Source organism: Sinohyriopsis cumingii, chromosome 18 (genome assembly GCF_028554795.1).
Source record: "Sinohyriopsis cumingii isolate HCF-2022 chromosome 18, ASM2855479v2, whole genome shotgun sequence".
NCBI lineage: Eukaryota > Metazoa > Mollusca > Bivalvia > Unionida > Unionidae > Sinohyriopsis > Sinohyriopsis cumingii.
Window position 1 is genome coordinate 33469093 of NC_142978.1, and position 21307 is coordinate 33490399.

General features: G+C 35.6%; 1 protein-coding gene across 3 annotated transcripts in view; it reads right to left on the minus strand.

The window, feature by feature from the left end:
- LOC149776348 (uncharacterized) overlaps positions 1-19642 on the minus strand; it is a 57109-nt gene extending 37467 nt beyond the window's left edge. The window contains exons 1-4 of one of the 3 annotated variants that reach the window (XM_089942866.1): positions 19526-19642; positions 12537-12666; positions 3857-4032; positions 1754-1901 (exon numbers count right to left, since the gene is read on the minus strand). In XM_089942866.1, coding sequence (XP_089798992.1) covers positions 1754-1901; positions 3857-4032; positions 12537-12666; positions 19526-19627 — 556 coding nt within the window. In that variant the 5' untranslated portion in view covers positions 19628-19642. Of the gene's footprint in view, positions 1-1753; positions 1902-3856; positions 4033-12536; positions 12667-12820; positions 12977-13059; positions 13145-19525 lie in introns of those variants that run through there. The other 2 variants (XM_089942867.1, XM_089942868.1) reach the window with 2 other exon arrangements.
- Positions 19643-21307: the final 1665 nt, after the last annotated feature.

Below are 21307 nucleotides of genomic sequence, written 5' to 3' on the forward strand. Positions count from 1 at the left end.
ACCCTATAGTCCCATGTTCCATTTCCCTTGTCGCTATACAGGCCCAGGGTGTACTTCAATATCTTGTCGCTATACAGGCCCAAGGGGGTCTTGCAATGCTAATTCCCCATGTCGCTATAAATATCGTCGCTATACAGGCCCAGGGGGTTCTGTAATGTTAATTCCGATTGTCGCTATATCGCCCCACTTTACTACTTACATGTATTCACTTAACTACATACATGCATATTGTTGTTGTTGTAGGGTTTGACGCCATTGTTCACCTTATATAGGCTTTACATGACGGCAAGTATCAATGGTGGAGGAAGAACTCTGGAAAATCCCAAAAGAAACACCGAGGTACTGGGAAGTTTTCTGATACCAACATTGGCCGAACCTGAGACTAGAGATGGCAATGATCCGTTACGGTGAGCGCTTTAGAGCACTCGGCCCCCCCCCCCCCATACACGTAAATAGAAATATGCATATATGCTTACATAATTGTGGGAATCTTCATTATGACGGAAAACTATGAGAGCAAATATCTTGGCTGTTTTGGCTTGAAATAAGAGTGGATATTTGGGGTGGACCCTCTGCTGATCCGAAAGTATTTCTAGGAATCCGCGACAAATCCCTTTCTTGTGTCCTCTTACTTTTTTTAACTGTAAGTATAAGCCATCCTATATTTGTTTCAGAAACTCCAGTACTTCAGAGTTGGTTGCAAATATTATTATCCTATATGTCTTTTTTATTTTGAAGCAGGTACGTATTTTTATGTAGTGGTTTAGGCAGCACTTCGTGGCGCTCCTATTAACCCTTTAGGAGACTTAGGAGACTTAGCAATATAACGAAGATTGAGCTGGAGGCTAAAACAACCATTTTGTGATTCGATCATGATAAGTTAAAAATTAGGAGCAACTGCATATTCGAAGAAAAGGTGTGTTTCTTTTCGAAATAATATCGCTATCACAATCCGTTCAGAAACGTAACTGTAACGTCAGCATGGTAGCTGTAAAACAATTGTGCAGGTCAAATCGGCATCATTTTAAGTAAATCCTAACTATATATAATGAAAACATCATTTCAACACAACTACCTAAAGTACAGGAGGAGCCATGACAATTTGGTAGAGATCGTTGACTGGCAAGATGGTAGAGATCGTTGACTGACACGATGGTAGAGATCGTTGACTGACAAGATGGTAGAGGTCGTTGACCGACAAGATGGTAGAGATCGCTGACTGACAAGATGGTAGAGGTCGTTGACATACCCGCAGTATTAGATATATAATTAACGCCAATTTCACTTCGCACAAATGTAGCCATAACAACACTTTTAAGCCGCACTGACTGTCATGTTAGGGATCGTCACCAATTTCATATAAGACTAACTAAAATTGATAAGGTATCATTTATTGAAACCCTCTTTTCGATACGATATTCGTTCAGGAAATTTACATAAACACGATTTTACAAGATGGCCACCAAGGCCGCCATTTTGGATGTAAGAGGGGCACCATTTCCATTTAGGACTAACTAGAATATAGCATGAAAGCGTATAGCACGTTTCATATCAATCCTTTTAGTAGGTGTTGTAACGATTATAAATAAGTACATTAACAAATAGCAGGTCATCGCATAAGAACTTCTAGTCTTTTATCAGAATATATAGAATTTTCTAAGGCTAAATGACAGACACCTGAACGCACCTTCAATACAGAGTTTTTCTATTCCATCAACTGTCAGACTGGAGAGTTTAATCTAATATTACTTACCAATGAAGATCTGCGATAAATCTTGACTGAGAAATTCTCTTATCTCGTCCGCGCTATATCCCACTGCCAACAAGGCGGCGGTCATTGCGCCTGCGCTGGCACCTGCGTATTTCTTGATCTGTTTCATCATATCTAATTCTTCCAAGACCTAAATATAGGAATGGAGACACATCATACGTTACATAAATCTTGTAAGTCTATAAAAAATATTTTTCTTTTTCTTTCACTGATATCTAATATCAATATATTTATACATCGGCGTATATTCAAAACGGTTTCCCAATGTTTCGGGCTAAGCAAGAGCTTCATCAAGGAAAGAACACAAAGCTACTAAAATAATGAGCAGATTTAAGGAAATATTTAACGAGTGAAGTGTAAACATTATATTGTCACAAGTGGCGATGTCAAGAATGACAATAAAAAAATTGTTTGCAGTTCATTCGTGAAATGTTTCCTTTTATGTACTTGAAAAAACGTATCTTGTCTTTCCATCCTGTGTCTATGCGGTAAATGCCTGCACTACTACACAGCAGAAAAGAAAGCTCCAAAATTTTAGATTAATTTTAGGACATGGATTGTGAACAAATCAATGTGTACACATACAGCTACCAATTGATTATTTGGTCATATTAATTACTGTTTTCACAGGAAAAGAATTTGATTTTTTAGGTTCATCAGAACATTGATACGGGAACATTGTAGAATTTACAGTAGAAACATCGTTTGCAGACAGAGCGGTTAGATCCGACAGACTTCAGAGTGTGACATCTTTAAGCAAAATAACTTAAAGATTGTTAGATTGTTAGATTTAGGTTCTTTTAGATTGTTAATTTCTGCATTCCAACGCAAATACAAGTTTGCCCTTGACAAGTTAACAGAAACTACACCCAAATTTTGATTTCCACAGAAATTCAGACTGCAATCAGTGTTCATCAGTGCCCGATTTCTGCATCGCTTTCAAACGTGATTATGATTGTTATGAGGGTTAACGTATGTACTTTAACAATTGTATTACTCATATGGATCAAGAGCCTGTCATAAACATACGTACTCCGGTCATAGAGTATAACAGGTGTACGACGCTGTATGTGTACGGAATAGCTAGACAGGTCATGTAAGTTCAGTCGCCCATAGTTTACATGATTCATGTGGAAGACAGATCATTAAAGGTTCATACCTGAAGTCTACTTTTTATTGTTCGCAATTAGCTCAAGGCATTTCTTCGTGTCGCCTCATCGATCATATAAATCCATACTAAACGGTCTACAGTCTACACACTTTTTAAGATATGTCTGTCCTGAGAGAGAGAGAGAGAGAGAGAGAGAGAGAGAGAGACTGAAATAGGTCCAAACATGGAAAAACAGTTTCAATCTTTCGTTTTTTTTTCTTCTTCTGATTTTGAACATCTGAAACGGGTCATCATTCCGCTCACTCTCAACGACGATTGACCTTAAAAACAGTGGTCGACAGAAAAAGTATGTGTATTCATAACGTAAACTAATAAAAGTAGATGATATGACAGTTGGTTTATGGACATGACCACTTTGATATAAAGAATGACTTTGTGCATATATGTACTTATATATGTTTGTCAAAGCGAGAAATATAGGAGAAAGATAAATAATTCCTGTCCATATCTATATGGCTTAAGGGGGGGGGGGGTGAGTGACGGTGTCTGCGTTTGTCTGACCTTAATAACATAACATCTGTTTTTCATAATTTAAGACATTAAGCCATAACACAGCTGATGAAGTCAAAATGGCGTGCGCTTGTAATTGTTCATGCGCGTATGGAAAAACTGAATATCTGTTTTCCATAGCACCAAATTTAGGTCCAAACGACATTCGACTGTCCTGCTAATGTTACACTTAAAATTAATTCCATCAGATTGTCAGATCCTTTAATACTGTCAGATCCTTTACTTACGTTTAGGTCAGGACTCAGGTTATATGCTTATGCCATGTTTATTATATGAATAAGGATTAAATGTTCAACAATAATATAATTGTCGAAGAGCCAGAAGCTAGTCTAAGGCTTATTTGCATGTGTTCACAGTTCTACAAGCATGAATGTATTTGCATGAAAACAGAGAGACGGACTCACCTTTATTGCTCCACAGAAGGCTAGTCCCTTGTTGCCGCCTCCTTCAAAGACCAGATTTTCGAAAGGAAACGGGTACCTCCGTATTTCAACTAACATATCATTGTCTACAACATCACCGCAAGATAATTCTCTTGATGCCCCGTTTTTCATGTTGGAGTCATCATAATCATCCAGCTCTGCCATTAGTACAATATATATATATATATATATATATATATATATATATATATATATATATATATATATATATATATACAGTTTTTATGTCCTGATCTAGTACTTATGAAAATCAATCTAAAATAATAATGTTAACCATACATCCATATATTTATCTCAATACACAGGCGGCAGAGGATAGTTTCGTAACAATGACCCCCGTCAAATTTCTTTACTTACGGCTATGGTGTAACTTTTTCAGCTGTTATTTACTAGTTAAAGGTATAGATATATTTGTGCCTAGGTGTTTTGGGCTATTGTTCTTGAAACTTACGTCAGGCATGTAGACCTCCCATAGTTACTCTGCAGTATGTAGATAGTGAAATACCCATGGTCTGCTAGGAAAAAGAGCTAGCTCGATTCAGGGCAAGTAGAATATCTCAAAAGCGGCTTGGATGACAACTATTTTAAATTGAATCAGCCCGTTTAGTACACATATTTTTGCAGAATTATCATCTATGAAAAGGGCTTGTGTTTGACTGTGAGCATCACATGGTGTCAAAATGATATTCGGACGTAAAAATGCAGGTATAAATTTGGGGTTAGGGTGCAAAGACTTATTTTGCTTTGAACTGCCAGTGACTTCTCTGGTCACGTGAATAATATTATTATGCTTTGTTTTAATATAGCTATTTAAATATATGAACCTCTTTGACCTCGTTCGAGTATTTTATTTTTTGAGATTTTACTTATACTAGACCGGTGAATGTGGCATTAAATTTGTGCATAAATACCATCCCTTGTAGCCTCAAGATATTTTTCTTTACTGATTGTCAATGTAAGCATGTGACATGTCTGCTGACTATGGAAATGGAGCCTGTTTCTACCTGAGTATGAAAGAAAGATTGTGATAATGGGTGGCACCTTTAATAGGTATACATACATATATGCAGTCTCGCCACCATTTGCTTAAACTATGTTGAAACGTTTCGCACTAATGAAGCGGTCAAACCGTCGAATAAAGAGTATAGAACAGCACTCCTTATAAACAACATGGAGGAAAGAACAATTACATACGGTACATTAAATGTACATGTAAGCCAACAAATGGCTTGTCTAGACAGGTTATAACTGGGGTATAATGTACTTAAAATTGGGTGATATGTTTCTTCTAACCCACAACTTAGTATATAAATAAATATGAGATGGTACTTGTAACGAAAATTAAATTAAACAAAGTATTAATATAGTCTGGTTTACATTTTTGGATGCATCTAAGTTTTCCAGATTTAGCACGACAAATCCCGAACAATTTAAAGTGTCCTATCGCACTTATCGCACCTCCTCATATTAAGATCGACGTCACATTACAACGATAATCTGATATTTTTAATTCGTGGTTAATGGGAGTATCACTTAATTAAAGTATACTGTTTGCAATATTTATACCAAACAACCGCGTTAACAACAGTACATTGCACCATTAATAAAGGCATCCCAGTTAAAGAACAAGTGCATTGCAGTATCGTATGATATAAATTCGTTTAAGGTCAGCATTAGCAAAAACAGAATGACAATTTATTGAAAAGCGTACACTGATCGAGTTTTTAGTTACTGGTTTCATATTTTCGCTGCACAGCGACATTATAAAGGTTATATCGTGACAAGACAAGTAAAGTGACACACCACGGCAGTAAATCCGGGCTAATCTGATGGTGAGAGCTGAACCATCACTCTTCTGGTCACGAATCTTGTGCATTAATCACGGAAACACTGAGACCTCACCTAGACAGGTCTTTTGTCACGATGAGACCTCTTTTTCATTTCTTCGAAAGAGACTGTATGGAGGAATCAAACTTCATTTACTGAAAACATGGAGACAGAACCCAAGAATGGCTCAATGTAATACCTCTTTTACAATCTCTCCTTTAAAAACAGGATGTGCCTTATTATGCAGATTATGAGAATGCATAATTCTCCCGACGCGGAAAGAAAGACAACTCGCTACACTAATCACCTCGTGCCACTAAATTGAAATCTACGACAAAACGTATTCGGCAAACACTGCAACATTACCTGAGCATGGCATTCTTCATAAAGGTTTATCTGACAATATTTTATTTTGATACGTCACCCGTCGAGAGATCCACATATTAAAAGTTTAAAGTAAAGATAGAAATGCAAGGTCTGCTAACCGTGTTTTCATGTGTATTTATTTACCGAATGATTGACTGATTCTTCCTTCCTAGATGGAACAGTACCTCCAGCATGTTTGTAAATTATAATGTGTTCAGTTTTGATGAAGTAATGAGAAAGTATGTGTTCTCAACGATGACAAGAATATCTAATAATAAGACCTGTATATTGAAATCTCTTTGGAACTATGACATTCATTTGAATTCTCAAATTATTAGCAGATGGAATAGATTACTCTTTAAATGTGACACTTAATTTCATCATTAGCAATGCAGGGCGCAGTTAATTGTATATATGTATCTGATACGTATGATATATACGTTCTTTTATGTTTACAATGTTTTACTTATCTATATTTTAATTGAGATGTATGGACTATGTAGCATGAAATACAGAATTCGTATCGTATCTTATTGATTGAACTCTTCATACTGAATTATTTGTTTTACTATTGAAAAGGTAGATTAAATAATTGTCAAGTATACGACACACCAATCAACTGAAACGTCACTTGCTTATGAATAATGTTGAGTGATATATGAAGACGTATCATGTGCAAAATGCCTCGTACAGTCCAGATCGTTTACCAATATGTTTCCATGTACAAGGCAATGGACTAAAATAGCAACGGCACAATACATTTTTATGTGCTGATATGTCGTTTTGTTATTAAACACACAACAGCCTAATAAGTAAAAATAGCTCTAGCTGATCAGGTTAAACTGCATGTGTAAAATATGATATACGTATATTTCTCTATCCTGTTTTGATATACGAATATTTCTTTTATCTGTCGTACACACAAACATTTGGTAATTTACTCGCCTATGCTGAGATTCAGCTGACCCTAACCACCACAGGTGTCGCTCCACTTCAGGCATTTCTGCAAACTGTGATGAGCCTATTGTGAACTAAGCAAACTGCAATGAGCTTATTGTGAACTAAGCAAACTTTGATGAGCTTATTGTGAACTAAGCAGTGATGAGCCTATTGCGAACTAAGACCACAGTGATGAGCCTAATGTAAACTAAACAAACGGTGATGAGCCTATTGTGAACTAAGCAAACTGTGAAGAGCCTATTGTGAACTAAGCAAACTGTGATGAGCTTATTGTGAACTAAGCAGTGATGAGCCTATTGTGAACTAAGACCACAGTGATGAGCCTAATGTAAACTAAGCAAACGGTGATGAGCCTATTGTGAAATAAGAAAACTGTGATGATCCTATTGTGAACTAAGCAAATTGTGATGAGCCTATTGTGAACTAAGAAAACTGTGATGAGCTTATTGTGAACTAAGCAGTGATGAGCCTATTGCGAACTAAGACCACAGTGATGAGCCTAATGTAAACTAAACAAACGATGATGAGCCTATTGTGAACTAAGAAAACTGTGATGAGCCTATTGTGAACTAAGCAAACTGTGATGAGCCTATTGTGAACTAAGCAAACTGTGAAGAGCCTATTGTGAACTAAACAAAATCTGATGAGCCTAATGTAAACTAAGCAAACGGTGATTAGCCTATTGTGAACTAAGAAAACTGTGATGATCCTATTGTGAACTAAGCAAATTGTGATGACCCTATTGTGAACTAAGAAAACTGTGATGAGCTTATTGTGAACTAAGCAGTGATGAGCCTATTGCGAACTAAGACCACAGTGATGAGCCTAATGTAAACTAAGCAAACGGTGATGAGCCTATTGTGAACTAAGAAAACTGTGATAAGCCTGTTGTAAACTAAGCAAACTGTGATGAGCCTGTTGTGAACTAAGCAAACTCTGATGAACCTATTGCAAACTAAGCAAACTGTGATGAGCCTGTTCTGAACTAGGCAAACTTTGATGAGCCTGTTGTAAACTAATCAAACTGTGATGAGCCTGTTATAAACTAAGCAAACTGTGATGAGCCTGTTGTGAATTAAGCAAACTTTGATGAGCCTATTGTGAACTAAACAAACTCTGATGAGCTTGTTGTAAACTAAGCAAACTGTGATGAGCCTATTGTGAACTAAGCAAACAGTGATGAGGCTGTTGTAAACTAAGCAAACTGTGATGAGCCTGTTGTAAACTAAGCAAACTGTGATGAGCCTGTTGTAAACTAATCAAACTGTGATGAGCCTGTTGTAAATTAATTAAACTGTGATGAGCCTATTGTGAACTAAGCAAACTTTGATGAGCCTATTGCAAACTAAGCAAACTGTGATGAGCCTGTTGTGAATTAAGCAAACTGTGATGGGCTTATTGTGAACTAAGCAAACTGTGGCGAGCCTATTGTGAATTATGCAAACTATGATGAGCCTATTGTGAACTAAGCAAACTGTGATGAGCCTGTTGTGAATTAAGCAAACTGTGATGGGCTTATTGTGAACTAAGCAAACTGTGGCGAGCCTATTGTGAATTATGCAAACTATGATGAGCCTATTGCGAACTAAGCAAACAGTGATGAGCCTGTTGTAAACGAAGCAAACTGTGATGAGCCTATTGTGAACTAAGCAAACTGTGATGAGCCTGTTGTAAACTAAGCAAACTGTGATGAGCCTGTTGTGAACAAAGCAAACTTTGATGAGCCTGTTGTAAACTAATCAAACTGTGATGAGCCTGTTGTAAATTAATTAAACTGTGATGAGCCTATTGTGAACTAAGCAAACTTTGATGAGCCTATTGCAAACTAAGCAAACTGTGATGAGCCTGTTGTGAACTAAACAAACTGTGAGGAACCTATTGTGAACTAAGCAAACTGTGGCGAGCCTATTGTGAATTATGCAAACTGTGATGAGCCTATTGTGAACTAAGCAAACTGTGATGAGCCTGTTGTAAACTAAGCAAACAGTGATGAGCCTGTTGTGAATTAAGCAAACTGTGGCGAGCCTATTGTGAATTATGCAAACTGTGATGAGCCTATTGTGAACTAAGCAAACTGTGATGAGCCTATTGCAAACTAAGCAAACTGTGATGAGCCTGTTGTGAATTAAGCAAACTGTGATGGGCTTATTGTGAACTAAGCAAACTGTGGCGAGCCTATTGTGAATTATGGAAACTATGATGAGCCTATTGCGAACTAAGCAAACAGTGATGAGCCTGTTGTAAACGAAGCAAACTGTGATGAGCCTATTGTGAACTAAGCAAACTGTGATGAGCCTGTTGTAAACTAAGAAAACTGTGATGAGCCTGTTGTGAACTAAACAAACTGTGAGGAACCTATTGTGAACTACGCAAACTGTGATGAGCCTTTTGTAAACTAAGCAAAATGTGACGAGCCTATTGCGAACTAAGCAAACTGTGATGAGCCTATTGTGAACTAAGCAAACAGTGATGAGCCTGTTGTAAACTAAGAAAACTGTGATGATCTTGTAAACTAAGCAAACTGTGATGAGCCTATTGTAAACTAAGCAAACTATGATGAGCCTATTGTAAACTAAGCAAACTGTGATGAGCCTATTGTGAACTAAGCAAACTGTGAGGAACCTATTGTGAACTATGCAAACTCTAATGAGTCTGTTGTAAACTAAGCAAACTGTGATGAGCCTATTGTGAACTATGCAAACTCTAATGAGTCTGTTGTAAACTAAGCAAACTGTGAGGAACCTATTGTGAACTATGCAAACTCTAATGAGTCTGTTGTAAACTAAGCAAACTGTGAGGAACCTATTGTGAACTATGCAAACTCTAATGAGTCTGTTGTAAACTAAGCAAACTGTGAGGAACCTATTGTGAACTATGCAAACTCTAATGAGTCTGTTGTAAACTAAGCAAACTGTGATGAGCCTATTGTAAACTAAGCAAACTGTGATGAGCCTATTGTGAACTAAGCAAACTGTGATGAGCCTATTGTAAACTAAGCAAACTGTGATGAGCCTATTGTGAACTAAGCAAACTGTGATGAGCCTATTGTGAACTATGCAAACTCTAATGAGTCTGTTGTAAACTAAGCAAACTGTGATGAGCCTATTGTAAACTAAGCAAACTGTGATGAGCCTATTGTGAACTAAGCAAACTGTGATGAGCCTATTGTAAACTAAGCAAACTGTGATGAACCTATTGTAAACTAAGCAAACTGTAATGAACCTATTGTGAACTAAGCAAACTGTGATGAGCCTATTGTGAACTATGCAAACTCTAATGAGCCTATTGTAAACTAAGCAAACTGTAATGAACCTATTGTGAACTAAGCAAACTGTGATGAGCCTATTGTGAACTATGCAAACTCTAATGAGTCTCTTGTAAACTAAACAAACTGTGATGAGCCTATTGTAAACTAAGCAAACTGTGATGAGCCTATTGTGAACTAAGCAAACTGTGATGAGCCTATTGTGAACTATGCAAACTCTAATGAGTCTGTTGTAAACTAAGCGAACTTTGCATCACATACAAATCGGTCTGGACAACTACTGACCCAGTTACAAAGGCTCCATGCAAATGTTTCTGCAACTGTCACAGTTTAAAATGTAAATATGATTCATCGTCAAACTTAGTATCTAAATCCAGTACTGCTGCCATATTGTTGGACCTCTTTATTTTAATTGTTGTGTACCTTTGCGTTATTTCTTATTTCTTTTACGTGATACATTGAAGTGAATCTCTCACGTTTCGTATTGAATTCTGACTGTGTTAAGGTGTATGCGCCGTCAGAAAAGAAAACAAAAAAAAAACACATATCTTCATATATCTTTAGATGTTAAGTTACGAATAAAACGTACGAGGAATAGAAGTCGAAATACCAACGAGGCCTAATCGACAGATACCTCGAGAACCTTGAAAAAAAAAAAAGATGAAGGCGAAATGAATCTATTTTTCATTATTAATTTTATTACTCGTGCATGGTGTCATCTGTATGCAAATTGGGTTGCAAACTGTTTTGTCATGGTACTGTTTACTGAGCAAACATATGCGATTACCAGTGACAGTGTGGCTGATGGTGATATTACCCATGCTATGGTGCACACCGTCTACCTGGGTAAGGCGACGAGGGTTATGTTAATTCTGACTGCGAAACTGTCACACCTTTGACTGATCTGGTAACGAAGATTATCTAATTCTGACATCGATTCTGTTATTACTGTGATACCAACAATTGCTTGTGAAGTTAGCGATTCCATGGAAGCAACCGTACATGTATACACTTTTTTACTTCAAGAATGCACAACGTCTTCTAAATGGACAAGCACGCACACATATTAAAACTAACACGAACGATGAGTAGTCTGAGTTCACTGTGAAATGTTATAAACAATATTTGTTCTCTCTCTCTCTCTCTCTCTCTCTCTCTCTCTCGTGCAAATATGTTTAGTAGCTTAGAATATATCCTGTACAAAATAGCACACGTCTACTAACTCTGACACAATGTGATTAGCACACACAATTAATAACCCATGCTTGTTTTAGTCCGTATGGTTCATACGGTATCCTTGCACTCGAATCCAGCAAACATCTTTGAAACGGAACCGGGTGCGATTTTGCAGTACCTTTTGCATGCTAGAATTTTCAGAATCACTGGTATATGAATGAGACTCATTTTGCAACGTGGTTGCTACATCTTTATCCAAAACACTATGGAAGCAGCGGTGGCTATGTGGTTATCCTACCGGACTGACGTTTATTGTATTTGGTTTTATTTATCTTTTTGTTCCTTCTTTTATTAATTTTTGTTGCTATTTTCTTTTACATGATTAATTATTCAGTGCATCCGTTATATACCAATTGATTAAAAAGCTCACAAAAGCAACAGAAAACGTGTATGTCAGAAATCTGAAAACTGCTGGCATTACAAAGTCGTACGCATCAAACAAGCAAGAACAGACCTAACCATGTTTGAAATTTCATTTATATTTTTCAGAAATGGCATTACTGTCATTGTGAGAAGTACAGACAAGAGATCTATTTTTTTCTTTGATAATAAACAAAGAAGTGGCAAGAGTGAAACAGAATCTGATATTTAGACAAGCAGATCAAAATTTGTAATATTTGTAGAAATAATGCTGAAGGTATATTTAATTATCTTTGTAATTTAAGTGCCACAAATATGAAAGAATATAATGACTGGTTGGCCATAGTGTACAGGTAATTGTCCATTATCTAGAGGTAATTGTCCAACGTAATATTCTAACCGAACGCTTGCTGAACGATACAATTTAATTGATTTGCATGTAGACAAATTAAACACAAATATTAAATAAAACATATTGAAAAAGATGAAGGCATATTTAAAAACCAGATAAAGATGTCAAACAACGATAAAAACAAACCTAAACTTCATCAATTGTGCATAAATGTGCATTATACTTAATTTTCGAAAGACATTTACTTGTAAAGTCAACTCAATTGTGGTTCTCACCTTCTTGTTCCACCTTTCTTCGCACGAAGGAATCTTGTGCATTGTGTACATGATTTCGCATTTCATCTTTCCGGCTTTTTGTGGCTTGGTCAGAGCCCGTACCTATCATGTTACCCATCTTTAATTTGGTCTGGGAAAACAAACAGAGTCAAAGTTAAATAATTGAAGTTAATGATGTCAACGATTATTTGGTAAACAGGGTGACCACATGAACTTACATATAATAAGCACATACCACTAAGAAATCGACAAATATGTACAACTAAAAGAAATTAGTTTCATACTTGACTCCGTACAAATACTTTCTTTTGGATTTCAAGAACATGCGCTATGGTTTAGTTCTTCTGTAAATAACACACTTCAATAAACAAGCTGCCTATTTTCCTTTGCTTAGTTGTCAGTGGTATCCGTTATAAAAATCTTTTCGTCTATTTAGTGACTCATAAACGCACACATCTATCCTTAAAAGTACATTTGGTGTAAAAAAAAAAAAAAGAATAATCTTTACAACTTCAGATCTCACCATAAATCCGCTAAGTGAAAATTTCTCAATTGATGGATGCGTCCGCAGGTGGGAACACAAAAACCGCTTGGGTCGTTAATCGTTATGACACTGCTGACGTATATATGCCCATCTTATGAAATGTGGGAGAGGTCAGCTGAAAAGCACTGTTGTATTTTGAAATATGTCAACAACAATTGTATTTCAATAAATGACTTAGGATACACAAATGTCTTCGAAAGTTTTATGGTTAACTTTTCACAACCGAATTAAAGAAACGTAAATAAAAGTCATATATCTCCGTACCGTGAAAAGCTTTTCATGATAAAATGCACTTAAGACCCAACATCATAATCTACGAGGAGTACTTGAACAGTTTTGAATAATTATTATACAGCTTTTGCCGGTTTCAACCTGTCAATAAATGTAATGCCGATTGATAAACACAAACACGTTCTATACAGTAATATGCAGCTGCACGTGCTTCACACCAGACATGTGAACATATAGCTACATGATAGTGGCCTACAAAATGTCGGTGATGAGCAACTCTGCCGCTATGCAAGGAGCATATTATAAAATCCGTCCGATTTTAGGATGCTTTTCATTTGATATCTTGGCCGACTCGGATAAAGTTTACGGTTGGAATTCTCAATATCCTACCATTCTGATGTGATTTTGTTCCTTACACGATGGTTACGAATCGATAGAAGATGGCCATCGTCATGGAAGAACGTTAACTGCGATTTTTGAGCGGGAAGTGGTTGCTGTGATGAAGGCAAATCATGACGATCCACGATACACAGTGGTGGATATTTCTAGTATCAGGGGCTTTAAGATGTCTGCTGTTAGTTATACAATGAAGAATCAATTGAAGCTCGAGAATGTTAGTGCAAGGTGGAGCCCATATTGGTTGACCGCTGACCAAAAATAAACTCTGGTTGGAATTGTCCAACAGCTGCTGGCCAAATATGAAACGTGTGACCAGGGAGTTTTATGAGAATTAGGTTTTAATGCAAAGAGCCTAATCGTCCGGACATGTGAAAATAAATGAGTGTGTCACAACAAAGCTAAATAACAGTGGCCTACAAAATGTCGGTGAAGAACAACTCTGCCGCTATACAAGGAGCATAGTATAAAATCCGTCCGATTTTAGGATGCTTTTCATTTGATATCTTGGCCGACTCGGATAAAGTTTACGGTTGGAATTCTCAATATCCTACCATTCTGATGTGATTTTGTTCCTTACACGATGGTTGCGAATCGATAGAAGATGGCCATCGTCATGGAAGAACGTTATCTGCGATTTTTGAGCGGGAAGTGGTTGTTGTGATGAAGGCAAATCATCCATTGACTCCATGACAACGCCCCAACGAACAAATCGGTTGTTATGACAGGCTTCCTGAAGAAGCACAGGAACGAAGCTCTGACACATCCTCCATACTGCCTTGGTTTTGCTTTAATTGGTGTGCTGGTTGCATGCCATTATCAAAGAAACGCTGATGGGCAGACAATTAATAAGTTGTCATGCGGGTGGAAGTTTATTTTTCGAGTCCATGAACAAGTTACCAAAATGTGAATACAAGACAGAATTTAAAAATTAGATAATCAGACTGAGATAGTGTGCATATGTACATTGGGAGCACTTTTAGAGGACGGACGGTTCAAAAGTAAAGAACTTCGTTACACAGAGTACTAATATTAAGAGCTTTGTCTGGTTTGCACCTGATGCCATAACTTCGCACCAGTGATATTTTATTAGTAGGATATTCAATAGGGATATCAAAAGAGCAACAAAGAGGAAAAACAAAAGTTATTTAATTGGAGACATTTTCTTTTGAAAGCAGGGATAATTTCTCATCGCTAGGTGTAACAAGTTAAATAAATCGTAAATATGGATGTAACTTCAACCCAATATAAATGACTGGAGGGAAAATGCAATATTGTTGTAAAGAAACAGGTTCAAACCCTGGTACTGACAAAGGAAGTTTTGGTCCAACAAAAGTTCCTAAAGGTAATTACACTAAACTTGTATAGGTTGATCGAATGACATGTAAACCGGGGACTCGAAACAAAGTATATAAATAAAAATTCATCGTTCTTTTCAATTTTACAATGGACATTAGCATTCTTGTCTGTATGTTTCGTGGAGATAGGTAAAAGAAGCCAGATTAACAAGAACACATACTGGTGAAAAGAGAAATAAAAATATGAATAATTAGAAAATTCATCCAACATTGACTGATAAAATATTACACAAGCGATCATTTATTATAAGAGACAGATCCCCTCACACAGTTCAAATTTATAATTTTAAAAACGCAAAATAATGGATGTACCATCTTAAAGTTCATACAGATGATCTAGATCGTAGATGTATTTATTCTAGGGGTTATCTGTCAGCTCTAACTAATAACATGGCTCCCAGTGTTGTAAACTAGATAGAACTCAAGCCATTTAAAATGCACTTATTTTGAACATAACATATGATAAATGTTAGATTATGTGGGACATAAAAGGTAGTGCTTTCATGCATTTCATATCTGGTCCAACGAGAAGAGCACACGCATAAATTATTCGAGATGAAATGGCGAAAGCGAATATGTTGCGCGATAATACAAATTCTGTTTTCAATGTGATGATGTATATAATAATGCAGTGAATGGAGGAGCCTGGAAACACTAGGTCCTGTTAAATTCAGGTACAAACTGGTGACTCAAATATCAAAGCGATTACTGTTGTGATCAAAACCATTTTACCTATGTCGGGATTTTGTTAATTGTGTTGTGCCTAGTGTGCAACTATAACCTTTCAAACGAATATTGGTGATGAAAATGTATTGTCGGCAGAGGGTCTATTAGAACTTAAAAGTCAATCTCACGCGGGTGTAGACCTAACAATCGTGACCATTGATGAAGATGGTAGTAGATGCTGGGCATTTGTAAAGCTTTTGTGAGGCTTACATTCTATACTTATACACATTTTTAACTGTAAATATTCCAATTCATTCTATAAACGATTCATTCTTTTGTAATTTCTCATTAATCAACTAACGGCATTGAATGAAATGCAAAACATACAGTTGTCATGGATATACATATTTTCCCCGTCAAAAGTGATTTATTTCGCATAGAATTTAATGTTGATATATTTTTAAAAAATCTTCATTAGATTGGCAAACAAACCACACATACTGCCGTTTGTGAATGTTTTCATCTTGTACAGCATTGCAAAATAGGTGTTTCGCATCATTTTCTAGCTTTCTCTGGCTGTAATATAGTCAGCGGTAAGATACAACTGTGTTCCCGTCATAGACGTATGTGTACAAAGATGCAGATGCAATTATATATGAACGAATATGCTTTATATTTTATAATCCAAAATTCTACTAATCAATCATGCACCAAACTAAAGAAATTAAAAGATTATTTTAACACTATATAAGATATGGGGTGTCTTATTATCGATCACAAGTATAACCAATAGGAAAAAGCTGGGAATTTTCTTTTCTTTCAAAATTAATCCCTTGCACAGTGCAAAACTGTAGAGGTAAAAACTGCATGAATATACGAGAAAACAATTTCTTTCATATCCTAATGTATAATTTCCCAATACATTAACTTGTGATGTTTGAAAATTCGCAAACTATACCTACTTGGCTCTTGATTGTACGATATATGTATGTAAAGTGACCTTAATGAAGGAAAATCAGAAGCCTTAAAACACAAAAAATGTCAACTTAAACTTTTAAAGCTGTTGCATTAAGTGAAATAAATATATATCAGAAACATTTATTTTAATTCATTTGTAACACAATTAGGAAACGAGATGCAAATGCAGATTTGCTTTCTTCTATATTCTAGTCCATAACATTGGTTGCTATGTTGAGAAAATCCCACTAGCATTATCAACAAAGCTCACTTTCCATCGGGAGAGGGGGCTTGTCTGTGACTTTACCACGAGTCAATAATGATATGTGGAGTTAAATATACGCGAATAACCAAGAGGGACTGTTTATTTGCTTGCGACTAAAATGTTTTAGCTGTCCAGCCAAAATTAAATAATACAATAATAATACCTATTTTGCGCTTGGGCCATTGATTTTTAAATAGTATATACTTCTGAAGAGTTGGACTCGTATAATGTGAGGTTCTTTGCATTAGCAATATGCACTGCTGAAACAAAGTTACTATATATCTATCATGTTTTCATGCACTTTGGCAGAAAATGAAATAATAGGTGGCAATTATGGGATAGTACGTACTACCAAAAGCAGAAAACTATCCAAATGGCCGCTCCCACGGGCTCCCAAAAAGGTTCCTGAACTAGTCCGATGTACACTATATTTAGCAATTATTACAATAGGGAAAATTAAATTTGCTAGGGTAGACAGTACCAGCTTCTGAAAGTACAATAGCTGGATGATAAAATATATCAAATGATTGTGTCTGTTATATATATATATATATATATATATATATATATATATATATATATATATATATATATATATATATATATATATATAAACGTTTTGGACTCGTTTTTTTCCAAAAAGCATCACGTGGAGATAGCTGAGTTTAGAGGGAAGCACATCTGAAGAAAGATGAAGCTATCTACTCTATAACCCAAACTGTACCTATCAATCATACACAGAAAAAGAATCAAAAGTTATTTTAACAATATGTAAGATATACAATGTCTATATATAATAGCCGGGATAACTAGCAAGGAAAACCTCGAAAAATCATTTTCTTTAAAAATTGAATCCTATCCAAAGTGCAAAACTGTAGAGCGGAACCATCAACATTTGTTGGGAGATGTGGAATCGAATTCGTGTTCATCATCCTGGTGCCATAAGGTTTGAATGTAAAATTCAACATTACTATAAGTGTGACAATCAATCATACGTCTTTGAAATTTGTTGATTAAGAAATACACTGATTACTCTTGTTGATAACTCTATACATCGGTCATATTTGTTGATAATTTCATATATCAATCATATAGATTGAAAAATTCCATAAAGTGATTAAATATGTTGATATATTCATATAGCAGTGATATGTGTTGATTTACGTGTATTAACTCGAAATGTATCGATGAGAAATTGGCATCCATCTTAGATTCAATGTATTCTATTTTGCGGGCATATGTCAAGTCAAGTGGAGCTTTAAACAGATACTATGACTGTATAAGCGGGACTAGACAAGGTTATATTTAAGTCCACTATTATTGTCTTAGTGTAATAATGAGATTCGAATGGTTACTGAAAGAAAAATGGTGACACAGGTATCTTGTTCTTCTTCAGATAATATCGCAGATCTTTTTTAGTACTCTTATTAGTTGACGATGCAGCTAATTGCGCCGATACAGTGACATCATTGCAGTTACAGATTCACATAATACACTGTAACAATACTGGAATGGTAGTTAACATCGAAAATACAAAAAAAAAAAAAAAAAAAAAACCCAGCTGTTTCAGTGAAGGATATTTAAGGAGTTAAGAAACGTGGTTTCTTAATGGGGCACCAATTGGCAGTTTCATTTTACAAATATATGGGTCTTGTGTTTATACTCAAATTATCCGGGACGAAAGCTAAATAAACAAAAAGTAGATCAGAATATCAAATATATCATACGACCATCCTTTATTATCAAGGATATCTGTGTAATTTATTTGTGTAGATGCCTTTACAATATTTGATACTATGGCAAGAAACCTATAGTATACTATGGTTCTGAACTTTAAGGCCATAACGTATTCATAATGTATTGACATAGTTCAGAACCACTTCTACAAATAGTAAATATCTATCTCTTTATATATCTATCTATCTCTCTATCTTTCTCACGGAACGTGGATAATTACATTGGCATTCTAGAATGTGGCAGACTACTGTTTTATGTTGCATATTACTCTAAGTATGCTAAATATTTGTGTAAATTGTTAATTATGGATAGAAGCAGATTCCCAGCAGAATGCTTCAAACTGCATAAGTAATTAAATAATAACGGACGTGTTACATTGGCATCACATGTAGAACATTTCGCATTTAGCTGTGGTTTTTAGTTTTTTATCGATATCGGAATAAGTTACTAATGTTTATCCAGAACTTTAATCCTCAGGACTTGTGTAATTATTTCTTGGACTATTTGGGCTTTTATTTACAATACAGTTAAGTTCTTTCACATTTTTCACGTCGCATATTTTATTTTAAAAAATTATTTGTTTAATTTTACTAAACTATTTGGATTTATCTCCTTTCTGTTACTTTTTTTAAGACCAGGCTCTAAAGCGAATTTTAGAGATAGACGCCGAGAGAGAGAGAGAGAGAGAGTCTAGCAAAGGTCTCGAGAACTAGTTGTTTCTGATGAGTGTCGGTAATATCTTGTTTCCTTCTTTCATGAGAGAGAGAGAGAGAGAGAGAGAGAGAGAGAGCGAGAGATAGATAGATAGATAGATATTGACTAACTATTTACGAACCTGCGAGTGGATAGCAGTCCAGTTACACTCCTTCTGCAATGAATAAGTTAACTGACGCGTTAATAGTTTGAGCGGAGTTTTTATTAATGTAGGATGATCCATGAACCATCTGTGTCACAGTCCTTTATGCTTGACTAAAACTAATTGTTTCGTTCCAGTTTCAACTGGTATATTTTTTTTTGGACGGGGCAGGATTGGGGAGGTACAGGTTAGTAAATGAAGCTTAATCGTTATTGGTGATTTTATTGTTGAATCAACTTCAAAGGGAGCGATAATAAAGAAATGGAATCTACTCCTTCAGTGATGACTCTCTGTTCAGTACGAACATAACATCACTTTTAAGGCGTTTTATAATGTTTCGTGTGTGTGTGTGTGTGTGTGTGTGTGCGTTCGTGTCTGTGCGCGCGTGCTTTGGCGTGAAACTACGTCTTCATTACAGGAGAACCTGTTGCGTGGATATCAATTTCTGTACAAAATATACCTTTTCGTGTACATATGTTCTGTATCCACTTTAGCTTACTTTTGTGACTGAGTAATTACACGAATCAATGAACATAGCCAAACAGTTCACCGTTTTGACTCCTGTGCACATGAGCGTGACGTTGGATATAATTAAATTTTGTTTTACCTGATCTGAATTCTACATGTCTATATAATAAAGCCAAGACAGGCACTGTCATGTACATATAAGAAGGTAACTCTTATGCATGTAAATCTTAACGGAAATAAAAGTCTGACTCAAGTAAAAAGTAAATTATTGCTTGTCATTCTGTAGAACACGCCTATAATGTAATAATATAACTCCATACTATAGTAATATTAGGTCAAGAAAAGACGGGGAAAAGCTATCCAATAAGATAAACCTTTCAATCTTAGAATACGGCTAAAACGAAGACGGTTATACTAACACTGTTATTGGCAACCGATTGTTTAAGGTATATATTCTTTTTCTCTTACCCCCCCCCCATTCTTTCTTTAAAAAGTAATTTGGGCGGAATACATTGTTTTGACCCATTATTCAAAATAAATCAAGAAAGAACGTAATGCAGCATGTATGAACAGATACAGTCTCCACTGATGATGCAAATACTACTACTACTACTACTAATAATAATAATAATAACAATAATGATAACAATAATAATAATAATAATGATCTAATAATAACATCTATAGCGTAAGAACTTGGATTGGTTACAATTATTTGTATTTCTATAGTAACAAATGTCATATATGATATTTCATACTATTCCAAAACTGTATGTTGTATATTTAACTCTTATTTATTTTCAACATAACAGTCGATGACTTTACTACATGCACAAATATCCATTTTGTTTGCTATCATTAAAGGCGGTTACATAGTCTCGATTGAGAGGTTTACAACTTTCAACCATAACATGAAATGCAATCCCAGACCCAAGCCAACCTAAACCTAATTTAAAAACACAACTTATTTCAATTCGTTTCATTTACCAGAATGTTTGGAGTATGCACATTATTTATTGTATTTTCACACATAAATTCAAATTATGTGCAGAACATAACTAAAGGTCCATCTGTTAATTAGAAAGCCAATTCTACAGACAAAAATATTGTTGGAATCAAATTACAAAATTCGTCAAACTGGAAAACAATCATGTAAAATAAATGATTTATCCACATTTTGTTCTCAGATGAGATTCAGTGTAGACTTATGTCTGACAACCAGAAAGTACTGAATTAACTATTTAAGGATGGCAGAATACTCCATTAGTGGGCATAGTTGAAGGGTGGACGATA